Here is a 19,996-nt window from a genome sequence, read left to right as displayed (position 1 = left end):
CAAAGAAACTTAACTGTTTTAACAACAGCTAGTAAACTGTCTGATGCAGTTCTATCGTTTGTTTGAAAATTTTCTAGGATAGTTAACAGTAGTTAGTAAATCATGGTTATATATTTACAGTTCATTTAAGATATATCTGGTCTAGTTATCAGTCTCAGACGAAGTTAATAAGTGGCTAGATTTATAAGTTTATTTGTTTTTCTTTCTGTCAAAAACAACAACAAACACATCATTTAAAAACTGCAACCACCTGCCATCAGGACAGGCAGATAAACTTTTTTGAAGTTTACGAGAGAGAGACGGCTAGCATATTTGGTAAGAAAATAATCCCCTTCCCTCCAGCTTCACATTTATCTACATATCGTGGTACGATGTTATTGTAAAAGTGTAACATTTATTAGTATCTAATGAAGTAGGACGACACTACTGATATGGGTTACCTGTCTTTCTGTACACAATTTCTGATAATGTCTCTAATAAATACAGATCAAATGAGCGTGAAGATTACTGTTTCCCAGTTACTGATCCTAATAATGCACTATTCAGTTACGGTTTCTTTAGTCTGTCTTTGTTACTTTTCTATAGCCACAGGACTTAGCTCCTTTCTTACATTAGTTAAGGAGAAAAAGCAGGTACTATCAACATCTCCTGGAAAAAGTAATACAGAAAGAGGAACCACAACTAGCAGTTTAGTCGACAGTAAAGAACCAGAGAAAGGTATGTTCTCATAACCAAGTAGCTAACCTAAACATTACACCTAGTGATATCTGTAGACAGTGTAGAAAGAACAGAATATATTTTACAGGTTTCTTATCTTCATATAAGCAAACTCTGATTCATCAGTAGTTTAAGTTTTTTCTCCGCCTTGGTTCCAGCTCTTAGCTACAAGATTAGCACACTCTACTAAGATAGAAATTAGAGAGTTAACCCACATTGTTAGATGACTTTTAACGATACAAACTACAGATTAACTCATACTAATGGGAGACTTCTAATGATACAAACAATATGGTTAACCTACAATGATGGAAGACTTCTAACAATACAAACTATGTGGTTAACCTACATTGATGGAAGACTTCTACACTAGTGTTGCTATACCTGTAATAATAGGAACAACATGTAAGGTAGTACAGTAATGTGTTCTTTGCCTGTAACAATAGGAACAACAGGTAAGATAGTACAGTAATTTGTTACTTTACCTGTAACAATAGGAACAACAGGTAAGATAATACAGTAATGTGTTACTTTACCTGTCACAATAGGATCAACAGGCAAGGTAGTACAGTAATGTGTTGCTTTACCAGTAACAATATGAACAACATGTAAGGTAGTACAGTAATGTGTTACTTTACCTGTAACAATATGAACAACATGTAAGGTAGTACAGTAATGTGTTACAACAATGAATGACAATGTCAAACGTCTCATTAACCAATGCATCTGATTCACGTGAGACGTATGTTTGGAAGTCATTAAATATTTATATTATTATTATATTATATTACATCATTCTTTATTTAATTTCTGCACTAGGCTTTTTTTTTCTTCAGGTTATCAATTTAGCCCGTAACTAGCTATGATCAACACTGGTATTTCTAGGTTATCTGGAAAAACTCAATAGATATAATACGCGTTATCAGGGTCGACCTTATTCTTGACTACCTACTAACCCTATAACCTTTTAAATATGATCAAAGTACACAAATTATGTCGAACTACAAAGTAAAGAAATTAAACTAAGACAGAACTTCACTCTTAATCATGAAACTTTTCTGAACAATATCTTCGTTTCATCCGTAAACGGCCTGGCATAGCCTAGCGCGTTAAGGCGTGCGACTCGTAATCTGAGGGTCGCGGGTTCGCATCCCCGTCGCGCTAAACATGCTCGCCCTTTCAGCCCTGGGGGCGTTATAATGTTACGGTCAATCCCATTATTCGCTGGTAAAAGAGTAGCCCAAGAGTTGGCGGTGGGTGGTGATGACTAGCTGCCTTCCCTCTAGTCTTACACTGCTAAATTAGGGACGGCTAGCACAGATAGCCCTCGAATAGCTTTGTGCGAAATTCCAAAAACAAACAAAAACAATCATCCGTAAACAGTTACTGGAACTTCTTGGCGTCTGCACAAAGTTAAACCGATTTATCTTTGATGACGTCATTTACGACCGGGTGGATGGACTAGCTGTGGTTCGACAATAGCCAATAATTTTCTATACTATCATGAATGGAAGTGGCTAGAAACTGCCCAAATGACTTTAAACCTCTCCTTTATAAACGTTATATTGATAACACTTTCTTGTTTAGAAAAGTTCTCTAGAAAAAAATAGACAAACCACACATCACTTAACAATCCGACTCACAGAATTGGTGTACAAGTCATTCAACAATCAGCAAGATCTTCCCTTGATATATTCAAAGCTTTCGACAATGTGTGGCGATTAGGTACAGAGAATAATCTACGAAAATTAACAGTGGTTTAATTAGATTGATCTTTTAATTAATCGTACCGTGGTCGTTAAAATAAACAAAACACTATCTAAATTAATAGACATCACAGCAGGAGTGTCACTACTCTCATATATTATATTTGTAAACAACGTACCTTCTCTGATCTTACATTTACGTAGTTCTCCCACTGACGACATTGTTGTTTGGAGCGTCCTAAAAAATCCATTCATAGGCGCTGGTGGGGTTCAAAAATCTAAATGCCATTAACGGTGGTTATGTTAAACCCAGCCAAAACCTAGGGAATAGCATTCCATAGAAGCTTAAACAAACATTTTTTTTTTAAACTCTAAAAAGTAAAATTAAATTTTGATAACGTATTAGGTTATTCGAAAAATAATGGCGGATTTTAAATTTTAAGTTTAATAAGAAATAAAAAAATCGAAAACAACTTTATTAATCAAAATAGGAACCTAGTGAATCTACGCTCTTTAGCTAACAAAAAACAAGATTATTTTTGCCATGATGATAAAACTCTGATGTCCTAGAACTAAAATAGTTTATTTTAAGCCATTCTCTGCTGCTGCTATGTATTTTAATCTTTTGTTCTGTAAACCGTTATTCAAATGCTTGAAAGACTGATATTCGATAGGCCATAGGCTGGGGAGTAATGAGGATGAGACAATGTTTCATAATTCAATTCATTGCGCCTTTGTAGCGTCATTTGAGAAACCTGTTGTTCAGCACTATGATGAAGTAAGATTGGTCCTCTTCGATTGAATAATGATGGCATTTTTTTATGCAACTTTCTATGCATTACTTCCTATTCTTGACAGCAAATCTCCGCAGTGATATTTTGGCCCTGGTTGAGCAAGCAGTAATGGATAACACTGGTTGCTAACCACCATAGAGTGACTATAATCTTCTGTTGATGAAACTTTGGATTTGGGAAGTGTTTAGGAGCCTCGTCATGGTTGAGTCATTGCACAGATCGCTTTCTGTCGTCGAAAAGGATCCACTTTTCATCACGTGCGACAATTCGATCAAGAAATGTATCATTTTTGTTGAGCAAAATCAGAATATAACACAGTTCAAAACAGTGATTTTTCTGATTTTTACTGAGTGAGTGTGGAACCCATTTGTCGAGCTTTCTCACCTTTCCAATTTGCTCGAAATGTTCCAAAATTGTAAAAATGCCAACATCCAATTCTTGTGCTTAAATCTGTCCAGCTATCGGTTACAGTTTCCAGGTCACAATAAGGATGTCGGAAAGATCGCCAAAAAACAACAATATCAATATAATCTTCTGCTAATATTAGCTTTAAAGCTTCCAAAATATACACCCGTTAATTGTCCACATAATGTGAGCAAATTACTTTATATCAAGAATAAACTTAACATGCTGATCCAACAATACTACAAGATACATTTTCACTTCAGCCTTAGACAATATCACATGTGTTTCCCAAACAATAAATTTCAACCACCAGCCAATGCACACATCGTCCCAAAATTTCTCCTCATTATCCTCTTCCTTCTGTGGGTTCACAATCCTTACCAATTAAAAACAATTCTCTTCCCTAATAAAAAACTTCTACCCTCAAATTCAGCTTAGGATACTATACAGACTTAGCCTCAACATTAAACATCTATTTCAATACAAAGATGAACTGTTTGTTTGTTTTTTTAATTTCGCACAAAGCTACTCGAGGGCTATCTGTGCTAGCCGTCCCTAATTTAGCAGTGTAAGACTAGAGGGAAGGTAGCTAGTCATCACCATCCACCGCCAACTCTTGGGCTACTCTTTTACTAACGAATAGTGGGATTGACCGAAACATTATAACGACCCCATGGTTGAAAGGGCGAGCATGTTTGGCGCGACGGGGATGCGAACCCGCGAACCTCAGATTACGAGTAGCACGCCTTAACACGCTTGGCCATGCCGGGCCAAAAGGATAAACTCCCTAACTTCTACATTCAATGCTCGTGTATATATATACGCCTAGTGACATGTACATTGGAAAAACGAAACTCTACTTAAAAACTATAGTCTGTGAACATTCAGAATTATCTATCAGAAACAACCATCCATTTGTTCACGTTCTAAAATCACAGGTTACAATATTTCTTTTAACGATTTCTCTATCATCACCACAGAACTTTGACCTCTACATTAAAGAAAGTCTACTCATAGCTAAAGACTGCCCGACTCTTAAAATTGTTCTAAATTATTCTCTTTAACTCAGCTGTTGTGTAATAAGTTAATAATATTTTATTTTTGTCCTCCTGTTAACTAATTAAAATACTCTTGTCATATTATAGTATTTGTTTATAATCATCTTTGTAACACAATATTCAAATTTTTACCAACAATATACACCAAGTTTACATGACACTAAAGGTACAACCAATAATACATACCAAAATTACAGTAACACTGTAAGTAAAATCAACAATAAATACCAAGTTTAACATAATACTATAGGTACAATCTACAATACACACCATCTTTACTAAAACACTGTAAGTACAACCAACAGTACATGCCAAATTTATGACGAAGCTGTGGGTACAAATATATATAACCCTTTAAACCACATCATTGAATGTAGGACCAACGATTGTTTTTTGAATTTCGCACAAAGCTACTTGAGGGTTATTTGTGGTAGCCGTCCCTAATTTAGCAGTGTAAAACTAGAGGGAAGGCAGCTAGTCATCACCACCCACCGCCAACTCTTAGGCTACTCTTTTACCAACGAAAAGTGGGATTGACCGTCACATTATAACGCCCCCACGGCTGGGAGAGCGAGAATGTTTGGCGCGACTCGGGCGCGAACCCGCGACCCTCAGATTACGAAGCGCACGCCTTAACGCACTAGGCCATGCCAGGCCCTGCCCCAACGCAAGTAAACGTGTAAATTATATCAGTGAACGTACAACCACAGACTTAACCATATGACGAGAAAACATCATAAAGCCACAAACAAGTAACCAAGTTTTTCTAACACTACAGCCAGAACAGATAATACATAACTTTTTAATTCAGATCAGTGGGTGTAGAACGAACAGTCGCTACCTTACATATGTAGCATTAGTTTATTACCATTAGGAGGCATCTGGTTATCCGGGATGTACAGGCAAGTTCGTTGTCATGGTTTGGTGGGTTAAAGAAGAACAGAACCAATTTGTTTTTGTGTAGAAATGGATAGATAAATCATTCGTTGTTAACAATAATCATAAGGCTAATTCTGGTTTGTAATAACACAAATAAAACTGATCAGAATTTCACTTGAACAACTTAGTCTAGTTCACAATAAATCAGTTGTTGTTCATATAACTTTATAATATAAATAACTTCTGTCAAACTCAAGCTAAGCCTGATATGTTTGGTATCAGTAGACACATAGATCTTTACACACAAAAAAAGCACTATAAACATGAGTTAAATACGTTTGTGAGAGTTAAATACTGCTATCATTATATTATAACTGGTTTTACTTCTGAACGATTTACTCATATATTTATATTTTCAAAACCAGCAGGTAATATGTATTCTTCTTATTTTCAAGGTGTATCATTAGGTGGAAGTTGTATCTTTAACACCGACTGCCTAATTTTACCACCGAAGGGTGTTTGCTTGAATCGCGTCTGCAGTTGCAGTTCTTCTTTCCCTGTCCAGGTGTTAAGACGTGTACTCGCTTGCTCGAAAGGTAATTTTACTGTTTATTTCCTATTCTAGTTTGCATGTTAGGTTTCTTTGCATGCACATTATTATTTACTAATATTTTCTTAATAGTTGGTAAATTGAAATAAAATATTGTGGATGAAAGAAGAATTATATATATTATTGAATATGAAAAGCGGGTTTGATTAAACAAAGAATTTTGTCAATTTTAGCTAACTCTTCTGGAAATTATAACATTTTTACGTGTGCTCTTTTACAAGCACGATTCCTGGATGAGCCCTGTGTCTACGATGAGCAATGCCAGTACACCACAGAGTTCACAGAATGTGTAACGGGTTCCTGCAAGTGTAGAAGAGGGTTTGTCAAAGAGGTTTTTGGGTTCCAACAAGTGTGTTATAAAGAAGGTAACTGGAGAAAGTAAACTAAACAGATTCTTCTTACAACACATTCAAATAATTGTTACATTTGACAACACCTTCCACAGTGAATTATTGATACATCTAACATGTGATGCTTTTTACACCTTCTTCAGGGAAATATTGTTACATTCAACAATTAATACTTTCTACAACACTTTTTCAAGGAATTATTGTTGTATTTGATAGATGATACTTTCTACAATACCTTCTTCAGTGAATTATTGTCACATTTCTCAAATGATACTTTCTACAACACCTTCAGCTAATTGTTAAATTTCTCAAATGATACTTTCTACAACACTTTCTTCAGTGAATTATTGTTAAATTTCTCAAATGATATTTTCTACAACACCTTCAGTGAATTGTTGTTACATTTCAGAAATGATACTTTCTACACCTTTTCAGAAAATTCTTGTTACATTTGACAGATGATACTTTCTACAACACCTTTCTCAGTTAATGATTGTTATGTTTGACAGCTGATAAAATAAATATATAATACAACTTTCACTACTCCGGGAGGTTTCTCTAAAGTAAAATAAAGATTGCCTGAATGTTAAAAACTTATGCAGTTTTTATGTAAATATTGTTAATAGTCCTCAGAATAACTTCAACAGTGTACAAATAATGTAAATTATAGAACTTTTATAGCCTCTATTTGCATGTGTTTAATGAGTCTGTTTATTAGCATGTGATGTGAAATGAAGGTTTTTCTATAAAAGAAAATCAGTATAACAACTGATGAGAAGAAAATTATTTTTTTGATTTCCTAGTAGAACAACATCATCGTTATTTTGTGTTAAATTTGTTGCCCTAGCAACTTGTTCAGTAAAGTTGAACAACCTTATTCTTTGGTTCACCTTATATAATATGTTATTTCCTGGCAGTTCACTGGAGAGACCACTGCTTAGCAAATGCACAGTGCATCTCAAGAGGGAGAGGGGACATTCCTTTACAGTGTCTTCGTGGACTGTGTGACTGTCCTCTTGGATACGTCTTTCTTGAAACATGGTCAAATTCAGGATGCTTCAAAGAAGGTAGCACCAGTTGGTATAGAAAGAATTATTTATAAAACTTGGAGATCAATCCCTATGGTGTTGATCAGCTTTAAAGTAATAAAAAAAGAATATTGCATAACAATAAAGAGCTATTTTATAGAGTAAGAGACACTACATGCTGGCTTTACAGATTTACATCACTCTTGTGATGCAAGACTTCCTTGTTTTTCATAAGTATTCTAATTTATTTTTTTCTGTATTTGGATGCAATAAAATACTGTCTTGTCAGTGTTATTATGTAATACATAACAATGGCTTTTACTGGTATTTATGGTTAATACTTTGTCTCAATATTATGTTTTGTACTAGAATTTTTACGTACAACAATACTGTGTTTGTACTGGCATTTAATGTCAGTATTTTTATGTGCAACAATACTATGTTTAGTACCAGTGTTTAATGTCAGTATTTTTTATGTACTACAATACTGTGTTTAGTACCAGTGTTTAATGTTAGTATTTTCAGGTAATAGAAGACCATGTTTTGTAAGAACAGTTATTGTCAGTATCATTGTTTTGTTTCAGCATTTCTTGGAGACCGATGTCAAACTGACAAGCAGTGTTTACAATCCAACACCTACTGCAGCTTAACATCAAGGTTATGCACATGCACCAGTGACTATTATTATTTTGGAGAAGTCTGCAAACGAAGTGAGTTTTTTTTTTATCCCACAATGTATTCAAATGGTATAAGCCGGTTGGCCATATTTATGTATTTTTTGTTGTTGTTGTTGTTGTTTTGTTATAATGAAAACTTCATTCCACAGAGACTGTAGATCCAGTAAATATATCTTTTGTCTGCTGTCTACTATGTCAAGTATCTACAGTCATGTGAAAAAGTTAGGACACCCTATGAAAGCCTGTGTAATTTTGTAATGTTTTGGGATATATAGATATTTAATCTCAATTTTAACAATACTGAGATACTATAGGAATATAACTAAACAATTAAAACTGAAGAAAAGACTTTTCAAGATCTTCTGTAAATGTAATTCTACAAAAATGTATATTCTAACTGAGGAAAAAGTTAGGACACCCCCCACATTTATTCCCACTTAAAATGGCTCAAATCACACACAGGTGTATCACACCAGGTGCACATGATTAGAAGATCGTTACTCAGCATTTGGCCCTATTTAAACCTCAGACATTTAGTTTGGTGTGCTCCTGATTATTGAAGTGAGAGTGAGCACCACGGTGAGAACAAAAGAGCTGTCTGAGGCCTTCAGAAAGAAAATTGTAGCACCTTATGAGTCTGGTAAGGGATTTGAAAAGATCCCAAAAGATTTTGAAATCAGCCATTCCACTGTCCAGAAAATAGTCAACAAGTGGAGGGCTTTCAAAACAATTGCCAACATGCCCAGGTCTGGTTGTCCAAGCAAGTTCACCCTAAGAGCAGACCACAAGATGCTAAAAGAGGTCTCCAAACACCCTAACATGTCATCACGGGACCTACAGCAGGCTCTGACTACTGTTGATGTGAAAGTGCATGCCTCAACAATCAGAAAGAGACTGCACAAGTTTAACTTGTATGGGACGTGTGCCTAGTTCTTGGGTCATTATGGTTAATCAGCCACAGAATAAACTACAAAGTTGATGACGTACAGTATTTTATTCCATTTGTATATTCAGCTGTACATAGTCATGCCTTCAATTCTATCTCTTAGGACCAAATGTTTCTAAAATCACAAGTACTGATGATCCTTTGTATGCCCTAGCGGTTGCTGGAGGAAGTGTGATTGGTCTTGCATTCTTGTTTGCTGTCGGATTCATGAAAATGTAAGTGATTCCATCCTTACGTTTGTCTGTACATTATTGTAAAGATGTTTATTATCTAAATCCACCACACTAAAGATAAGGCATATCTATGACATCATTCTGTGTTCCAAATTTTGTGCTTGTTTTAATCATTTCATATGCATGACATATTCTTTTCTTAATGATCACAGGCTCCACAGTTTTGTGAGAAAGTTTTGAAGACATGAGTTAGTTCATGATGATGAGAAACCCATTTGAAATAAAAATGTATCTCAGAATGGCTGGTATGTGTATTAACAATTTTATTGATAAACAGAGAAAAACATTTCGACCTTCCTAGGTCATCTTCAAGTTAAGAAAGAGAGTTTGCAACTGACCATCACTGGACATGTCTTAGAGATGAGAGTATAAATATGTACGTGTTTGTAGGGGGCGTTGCAATTGAATGTTATGTTATTAATTAGTACAGGTATAAAAGTGTTCCTTTATATTAGTTTAATTTTGGTTTTAGTTGCTGTATAAGTAGGGCTTCTTTGATTTTGCTTTTGTTTATATTTGTTTCCCTACTTAATATCTGGGCGTTTTCTATGGTTATGTTGTGTTTATTAGATTTGCAGTGTTCAAAAATGTGTGAAGGTGACTTTTTGTGTTCCTTGAATCTAGTTTCCATTTTTCTGCTTGTTTCTCCAATATAGAAGTCATGGCAGTTGTTGCATTGTATTTTATAAATTATGTTGGTGTTTGTCAGTGTAGTTTTTACATGGTATAGACTTTAGTTTTATACCTGGTTTTTGAATAAATTTGGTGTTTACTGGAATGTTGTGTTTTGTTATAAGTTTTTTTTCAAAATGTTGATTACTTTTTTGTTGATGTCAAAAACATATGGTATGTAGCAGTATAAGGTTTTGCAGTTTTGTTGTATCTTGGGATTTATTGTTTGTTTGTTATTGGTCTAGGTATGTGTGTATAATTTTTTCTATGGTTTTTTTGAGGAAATTTGTTGATGTTGATGAAGTGCTGTTTTATTTTGTTGATTTCATTGTTAATTTTATCGAGTAAACATAGTTTTGCAGCTCTGTTTATTTGGTTTCTTAATATGTTGAATTTTTGTTTCATGTGCTGAGTCCCAGGGAATGTATAGTCCAGTATGGGTGATTGTTCTGTGGATTTTTGTTCAGAATTGTGTATCAGTTCTAATGATCTTGAGGTTAAGAAATAGTGTTTGATTAGTTTTTTTCTGTTCACAGGTGAACTTAATGTTGGGGTGTATTGAGTAACACAACATAACCATAGAAAACTCCCAGGTACTATCTAAGGAAACAAATATAAACAAATGCAAAATCAAAGAAGCCCTACTTATACAACAGCTAAAACTGAAATTAAACCAATATAAAGGAATATCTTTGTACCAATACTAAATCATAACCTAATATTTAACTGCAACACCCCATTCAATCCCGTATCTGTTTATACTCTGGTCCCTAAGCCATGCGTCCGGCAATGGTCAATTGCAAACTCTCTTTCTTAACCAGAAAATGGCCTAGGAAGGTTGAAACATTATTCTCTGCTTATCAATAAAAATGTTAATACCCATATCAGCTGTTTTGAGATATATTTTTATTTCAAGAGGGTTTCTTGTCATCAAGAAGTTTTGAAGTTGTGACTTGATGCATGCTGGTTTGTTTAACTGTAAGATAGAAGAATTAGGTTCTTTCTTCTTTCAATATTCAAATTTTTCTAAAACAGTTTTAGTATGAGAAATACTTTTTTAATACCATAAGATTACAGAAACATTTAAACAGAGCTGTTTGACCATTTACAGATTTAATAATTTTAAAACACCTTATACATGGGCAATAACAAATCAGTTGCAGTCTGCAAATTTGCTTCTCAGCAAATTCATATAATCTAATTATAACAGAGTAATATCACATTTATTATTTTTCTTTATCATGCTTGGTGTCAAGGATTGATATGTAAACCAATTTTATACTGACACAATGTGATAATTCTTGCAGGTTTTTCACTTTTAAGAGTTCATGTATTTACTATATATATTATTTTTATTTTGCACATTTGTACTGAGATACTGTTACAAGTTTACTATTTTGAGTAACTGTTGGTTACCAGGCCTTTATACAGTCTCTGACAGTTAATGTTTCAGTATTTTATTACTTCTCAATATACAATTACAAATAAAATTTACTTACTCAATGAAGTGTGATGTGTTTGTTTTTATCAAGAAAAAGAAAGAAATCAACAATTGTTTTTAAATTAAGGCAAATTTCAATGAATTCTTGGAAAGATTAAGATGTGACATTTCAGGGAATTTTCACTTTTGATGTGTCTGTGATGTTGCAGTGATATGTCACCTGTGACATACTGGTGAGGTCACATTTCTTCGTAAGACTACCATGGCCAAATGTTTTCAGCGTACTAGAATTTTCTATGTTTTGTTTTTAATGTTATCTCTTTTAAAAACACTTATTATCAATTCTTCAAATTAATATGATTATTGTATCTTTCTAGCATTTCATATTATTACTTATCCTGGATTAGCAAAGTAAATAAATAAATGTTCATTAGACAATTAATTTCATTGTAAACAAACTCAAGACAAACAAAATTTAAGTGTTGGACTTTTATACACAAATTACAGCCTTTGATGATTGACTAATTTTTTTATACACAAACTCAGACCTGAAAAATTGACTGATTTTTTATACACAAATGCAATAGTAATTAAAATGAGAAATATTTTTACTACAAATGCAACTGTAAAAAATGATAAATTTTTATACACAAATGCAACAGTAAAAAATAGACAACTTTTTCTACACAAACTCAAAGAGTAAAAAAATAGCTAAATTTATAGGAAAGTTTAGGACTGAAGTGAAGTGACATGTTTTCATGCATAAACTCTAATAGAAAAGAGAAATAAATTCACGAGTGAGTAAAATCAACCTCAAAATACAAGATTCTACTTAGTGTAAACATTGAGACTCATGTTCATTTTTAGATATCTACTCAGATGTAAATATCTGTGAAATATTATTTATATTTACTCTTTGTCTACTCATGGTGTATATAGTTTATTTAAGTATCTCATTTCAAGATAATGATCATTGACCTTCCCCTAGGTACATATTTAGATCACGTGACATTTTCAGATGGAGGTATAGACAACACAATGGTGAGAATTCAAGTGGTGACTTATCTGCCAGTGCAACAGTAGAAGATGAAAATGACAAACCTCCTAGCTATGAAGAAGCAGTCCAGACTATATGTGAGGTAGGAACAAGTAACTATATTTGGATCACTAGTTGGTTGGAGAAGTAGTCCAGACTCTTTTAAGGTAAAAACAAGTATCTATTGTGGTCGCTAGTTGCTTGAAGAAATAGTCCAGACTCTTTGTGAAGTACAAAAAGTAACTATATTTGGATAACTAGTTGGTTGAAGAAATAGTCCAGATTCTTTGTGAAGTAGGAACAAGTAACTATATTGGGATCACTGGCTGGTTGAAGTAGTCCACAATCTTTATGAGGTAGGAACAAGTAACTATATTGGGATCACTAGTTAGTTGAAGAGATAGTCCAGACTCTTTGTGAGGTAGGAACAAGTAACTATATTGGGGTCACTAGTTAGTTGAAGAGATAGTCCAGATTCTTTGTAAAGTAGGAACAAGTAACTATATTGGGGTCACTAGTTAGTTGAAGAGATAGTCCAGACTCTTTGTGAAGTGGGAACAAGACTATATTGGGGTCACTTATTGGTTGAAGAAATAATCCAGACTCTTTGTGAAGTAGGAACAAGTAACGATATTGGGATCACTAGTTGGTAGAAGTTGTAGTCCAGACTCTTTGTGAAGTAGGAACAAGTAACTATATTTGGATCACTAGTTGGTTGAAGAAATAGTCCAGACTCTTTTTGAAGTAGGAACAAGTAACTATATTGGGATCACTGGCTGGTTGAAGTAGTCCAGAATCTCTATGAGGTAGGAACAAGAAACTATACTGGGATCACTAGTTAGTTGAAGAGATAGTTCAGACTCTTTTTGAAGTAGGAACAAGTAACGATATTGGGATCACTAGTTGGTAGAAGTTGTAGTCCAGACTCTTTGTGAAGTAGGAACAAGTAACTATATTGGGGTCACTAGTTAGTTGAAGAAATAGTTCAGTCTCTTTGTGAAGTAGGAACAAGTGACTATATTGGGGTCACTTGTTGGTTGAAGAAATAATCCAGACTCTTTGTGAAGTAGGAACAAGTAATTATATTTGGATCACTAGTTGGTTGAAAAAGTAGTCCAGACTCTTTGTAAGGTAGGAACAAGTAACTATATTGGGATCACTAGTTGGTAAAAGTTGTAGTCCAGACTCTTTGTGAAGTAGGAACAAGTAATTATATTGGGATCACTAGTTAGTTGAAGAGATAGTCCAAACTCTTTGTGAAGTAGGAACAAGTAACTATATTAGGGTCACTTGTTGGTTGAAGAAATAGTCCAGACTCTTTGTGAAGTAGGAACAAGGAACTATATTTGGATCACTAGTTGGTTGAAGAAGTAGTCCAGACTCTTTGTGAGGTAGGAACAAGTAATTATATTTTGATCACTAGTTGGTTGAAGAAATAGTCCAGACTCTTCATGAAGTAGGAACAAGAAACTATATTGGGATCACTAATTGGTTGAAGTAGTAGTCCAGACTCTTTGTGAGGTAGGAACAAGTAACTATATTGGGATCAGTAGGTGAGTTGTTGTCATAGGTTACTAATTTCCAGCTGTAATTGTGGGTTGTTGTTCTAGGTTACTAATTACCATCTGTAGATGCGAGTTGTTGTCCAAGGTTATTAATTACTATTTTTGGATATGGGTTGTTGTCATAAGTTACTAATTGCCGTCTCTAATTCTGGGTTGTTATATGTTACTAATTACCATCTCTAGATGTTGGTTGTTGTGATAAGTTACTAATTACCATCTGTAATGGTGGGTTGATGTTATACCTTATTAAGTACCATCTCTAATTGTGGGTTGTTGTCATAGGTTACTAATTACCATCTCTAATTGTGGATTGTTGTCAGGTTACTAATAACCATCTCTAATTTGGGGTTATGTTACTAATTACCATCTCTAATTGTGGATTGTTGTCAGAGGTTACTAATTACCATCTGTCGATGTGGGTTGTTATAGGTTACTAATTACCATCTCTAGATGTGGGTTGCTGTAACAGGGTACTTGTTACCATCTCTGTATGTATGTTATTATTGTGTAGATCTGTAAGAATGAGACACATTAAAAACCCGCATATTTCATTGTATCCTATTGTAAGTAATTCAACTAAATAGTAACAATTTATTTCAAATGAACTCCTCCTGATTCTATTTAAACTATTTTTTTACAAAGTGAACAGTTTGAACATGGTTAATAAGGTTGTTTTCACTTCAACTGATATTGTTTTATTGGTTACAGGGTGTATTTGATAGTCATCAAACTGATCTAATCTTGATATGTCTGTCATATCAGACTTTGGAAGGAGTTACATGGGATTCATTTTGTTCTATTTATTCAATCAGACTCTTAAAGAAATGACACAGTAAATGTTGATGTATCCTTTGGGTCAGACTTTGGAAGGAGAGACAAAGGGTGTATATAGCTGTGTTAGAATTTGGAAAAAGTGACATAGGGCTAATCTTGTTGTGGCTGTTGTGTCAAACTTCTTAGGGAGAAAATAGGGTTAATACTGTTTTGCTCCTTGGATCAGAATTTGTGAGAAGTGACACAGAGTTCATTTTGCTTTAGCCATCAAGTCATACTTCAGAAGGAGTTATACAGAGCTAATCTCATTGTGTTTACTAAGTCATACTTTAGATGACTTACACAGAGCCTATGTTATCATGTTTAATCATCTTAGACTTCAAAGTTCTCTCTCATCTTGCCGTATTTGTTGAATTACTGAAAACGTGTTACTCACGGTTTTGTCCATCTGATCAAATGGTACATAGATTATAAAATACAACACTTTATAGTTCCTCATGTAATATTTCTCCAAAGTACTCTTACTTAGTGGAACATGCCACAGTGGCACAATGGTATGTTTGTAGATATACATCACTAGATAAATCAAGAATGACAGAGTACTATTAGGCCATTGTGTAGCTTTGTGTTTAATTATTAACAAACCTAGTTTAAAATATACATAAAGGTTGAGCACCTTCTTATCTTTATAGTCAGTTTTAATATTTCAGTCAATGTTTGGTATTTTAATATTTCAATGTTTGATATTTTAATATTTAAGTCAATGTTTGATATTTTAACATTTCAGTCAGTGTTTGATATTTTAACATTTCAGTCAACGTTTGATATTTTAACATTTCAGTCAGTGTTTGATATTTCAACATTTCAGTCAATGTTTGATATTTTAATTTTGTAGAATGAATTAGGAACAGGTGCCCTTCTAGTTTTTTAAATTGATTTGACAAAGTAATTTCTGTGAACTATTTTCAGATATACAGAATTTCTGGATCAGCAGTGTCCAACAATAGAATAGAATCTTTTCCAGTGTACTCAGCTGACAGTAGCTTAGTACCTACTCAGAATGTTGTACAAGAAGATGGTACTAATGGGTATATACATCAAAGTATCTTAGAAGAATTGACTACAGGTGGTACTAATGGGTGTATACATCAAGCTATCTTAGAAGAATCAACTACAGATGACACTAATGGGTGTATACATCAAGATATCTTAGAAGAGTCAACTACAGATGGCACTAATGGGTGTATACATCAAGATATCTTAGAAGAATCAACTACACATGGTACTAATGGGTGTATATATCAAGTTGCCTTTCAAGAATGAACTAGCAACAGATTTTACTAATGGATGGAATCAGATGTAAGAAGGTTAAAAGCAATAGTTCTGGATGTTGCTCTACAGATACATCTTTGAAACAATTTATTAACTATGAACAGTCTGCAAAAACCAAACAAAACTAGGAACTGTTGTTAAACAACAGAGCTTTCATTATATATTTTCATTGTGGATGTGCAATGGTGGAAGAAGAATGTGGTTGTTGGTTCAGGTTGACTGATTGTCTTATTTCAACAAATACATCTGAATTTTAATCAGATCCATGTTATGACTTTGTAATAAGATTTCCTAAATACTACTGTGTTGAACACTCACCAAAGTGTTTGTGCACTATGGAATGACTATGTAGAATAGATATGTTACTGAGAGAAGTTTGGTGCAAGTCTTTTATGATTACCTATAACAATATGTATAAATAAGTTTGGGGATGAAGATGGACACAATAGCTCTGATGAGCACTTACAAAATATTCAAGATCCAGCAATCAAAGACACATTTATTTAAGATGACAGAGGAACATTGAGGTCTGTCAACATAAAACACAGTTTCAACTATTTTAGTTTGGTTATCTAGTCACATAGGAATACAATATTAAGTTTCTGAAACACCACCAGAATAACTTAGTTACATGGCACTAGCCATAAGCTAACTTCCTTTAACATGAATCATGCTAACCCACAATTACATTGTCATGAGAAAATGGCATAACTTCCTTTAACAATTGTAGACTTTTTAAACTCTTTTCTCTGCATGCAACAAGGTTTTATTAAGTTCTTTTAAAAATTTAACCAAACCATTAATGAAATAGTGTTATCCAAGTACATTATAATTCAAAGTTTTATATTATCTAAGAAACCATTAAAACAATACTTGAAACTTCAGTTCTATTGTCACATAACATTATAGCACTCATTAATATTTTACCTTTCATTTCTATTACTTCAATAATGTTCAATCTGCAATTCACATGTAAACCTAGACACACAGTTATGTGCACAGGGCTATTTACCCATCACTTGTTTCAATTCCATCCAGTTACTTTGCATTCTTTACTATATTTTCTTATCTTTCTCAACCTTACAAATCCCAATTTCCTGGCCTTCTTCCATTTCCTAATGTCAGAGTTGTCTCTGGTGACAACCATGTTGAATCTGGTTTTTGTGAGTGTACATGTCTCTCTTTGGTAGCCTTTGGTCTCCAATTCTCTGATGCACAGGTTATCACCTGTGGTCTATCTCCCCACTTCCTTTCCTTTTCATTTCCTCCTCCATCTATTCCCCTTTACCCCCAGTTTCTCAAGAATGTGGTTTCAGTACTCCTTGTTAGGAATACCATTGATTGATATTTACATGGTTATTACTCTAATCTTTTTGTGGTCTCTAAGAAACCAATGTCCAGTTATCAACCTGCCATTTCTGAAGTGTTTTCTTATCTCTAAGGCAGGGGTTCTTAACCGGGGGTGCCCGCACCCCTAGGGGGTGCGAGGATGCCCATGAATAATTAAAGCAAATCTATATTTTTACATAAGAGTATGCTTTATATTTCTCCTAAGAAGAAACATTTTTCCAGGGGGTGCGAGAAATGATTACTGATTTGAAAGGGGTGCAAACACTGAAAAAGGTTAAGAACCACTGCTCTAAGGGAACCCCCTTTGGAAGGTTTCTTATTTCTTTCTCCAGCAGTTCTTTTCACTCATGCTGTAGATAACCAAGGTCAATATTTTAGACACATTTTAAAAATTTCCAGATGCCTCATCCACTAGACATTTTCTTTGTTTCATCCATTGGAATTGGGTCCTTCAGTTCTTTGCTCTTCCTTTTGGCATTGTATCTTCCACATATGTCTATCCAATTCATGAGGTATTAGCCTTTCCCTTGTTCATAGATTAAGGCTGAGGTTCCACTATTACAAGCATGATTATATTTTCTTTGCTCTTTCTTGAGAAGACTCATTCTTTCAAACTTGCATTCTTCTGCAGTAGGCTGTTTGCTGTGCTAGCTTGTCAAGCCTTCATATTCTCTCAGTACTTGGTATGTCTCAATGTGTTCTTCATATTCTCTCAGTACTTAGTATGTCTCAATGTGTTCTTCATATTCTCTCAGTACTTGGTATGTCTCAATGTGTTCTTCATATTCTCTCAGTACTTAGTATGTCTCAATGTGTTCTTCCACTCTTATCTCAGTCATACTCAACCTACTCCACTTCACACATGAACAATGGAATGTCATACTCAACCTACTCCACTTCACACATGAACAATGGAATGTCATACTCAACCTACTCCACTTCACACATGAACAATGGAATGTCTTACTCAACCTACTCCACTTCACACATGAACAATGGAATGTCTTACTCAACCTACTCCACTTCACACATGAACAATGGAATGTCATACTCAACCTACTCCACTTCACACATGAACAATGGAATGTCATACTCAACCTACTCCACTTCACACATGAACAATGGAATGTCATACTCAACCTACTCCACTTCACACATGAACAATGGAATGTCATACTCAACCTACTCCACTTCACACATGAACAATGGAATGTCATACTCAACCTACTCCACTTCACACATGAACAATGGAATGTCTTACTCAACCTACTCCACTTCACACATGAACAATGGAATGTCATACTCAACCTACTCCACTTCACACATGAACAATGGAATGTCTTACTCAACCTACTCCACTTCACACATGAACAATGGAATGTCATACTCAACCTACTCCACTTCACACATGAACAATGGAATGTCTTACTCAACCTACTCCACTTCACACATGAACAATGGAATGTCTTACTCAACCTACTCCACTTCACACATGAACAATGGAATGTCTTACTCAACCTACTCCACTTCACACATGAACAATGGAATGTCATACTCAACCTACTCCACTTCACACATGAACAATGGAATGTCTTACTCAACCTACTCCACTTCACACATGAACAATGGAATGTCTTACTCAACCTACTCCACTTCACACATGAACAATGGAATGTCTTACTCAACCTACTCCACTTCACACATGAACAATGGAATGTCTTACTCAACCTACTCCACTTCACACATGAACAATGGAATGTCTTACTCAACCTACTCCACTTCACACATGAACAATGGAATGTCTTACTCAAACTACTCCACTTCACACATGAACAATGGAATGTCATACTCAACCTACTCCACTTCACACATGAACAATGGAATGTCATACTCAACCTACTCCACTTCACACATGAACAATGGAATGTCTTACTCAAACTACTCCACTTCACACATGAACAATGGAATGTCATACTCAACCTACTCCACTTCACACATGAACAATGGAATGTCATACTCAACCTACTCCACTTCACACATGAACAATGGAATGTCTTACTCAACCTACTCCACTTCACACATGAACAATGGAATGTCTTACTCAACCTACTCCACTTCACACATGAACAATGGAATGTCATACTCAACCTACTCCACTTCACACATGAACAATGGAATGTCTTACTCAACCTACTCCACTTCACACATGAACAATGGAATGTCTTACTCAACCTACTCCACTTCACACATGAACAATGGAATGTCTTACTCAACCTACTCCACTTCACACATGAACAATGGAATGTCTTACTCAACCTACTCCACTTCACACATGAACAATGGAATGTCATACTCAACCTACTCCACTTCACACATGAACAATGGAATGTCTTACTCAACCTACTCCACTTCACACATGAACA

The 19,996-nt window shown here is 34.6% G+C and overlaps 1 protein-coding gene across 2 annotated transcripts; it reads left to right on the top strand.

Annotated features, from left to right (window-relative positions):
- The first annotated feature begins 418 nt into the window (after positions 1 to 418).
- On the top strand, positions 419 to 18,519 carry LOC143253537 (uncharacterized). 2 transcript variants are annotated; one of them, XM_076507581.1, is made up of 8 exons: positions 419 to 717; positions 6,015 to 6,155; positions 6,391 to 6,534; positions 7,437 to 7,586; positions 8,132 to 8,257; positions 9,274 to 9,385; positions 12,535 to 12,655; positions 15,861 to 18,519. In XM_076507581.1, exons 1-8 carry the CDS (start codon positions 432 to 434, stop codon positions 16,212 to 16,214), a joined length of 1,434 nt encoding a protein of 477 aa, XP_076363696.1. In that variant the 5' UTR covers positions 419 to 431; the 3' UTR covers positions 16,215 to 18,519. The 2 variants fall into 2 exon arrangements, with proteins under 2 accessions (XP_076363696.1, XP_076363695.1); XM_076507580.1 differs by having other exon boundaries at positions 12,505 to 12,655; positions 15,861 to 18,517.
- The last annotated feature ends 1,477 nt before the right edge of the window (positions 18,520 to 19,996 follow it).

Source organism: Tachypleus tridentatus, chromosome 6, assembly GCF_004210375.1.
Source record: "Tachypleus tridentatus isolate NWPU-2018 chromosome 6, ASM421037v1, whole genome shotgun sequence".
Classification (NCBI taxonomy): Eukaryota; Metazoa; Arthropoda; class Merostomata; order Xiphosura; family Limulidae; genus Tachypleus; species Tachypleus tridentatus.
The sequence above is the reverse complement of the archived record's forward strand: the minus strand, read 5'-3'. Positions and strand labels throughout refer to the sequence as shown.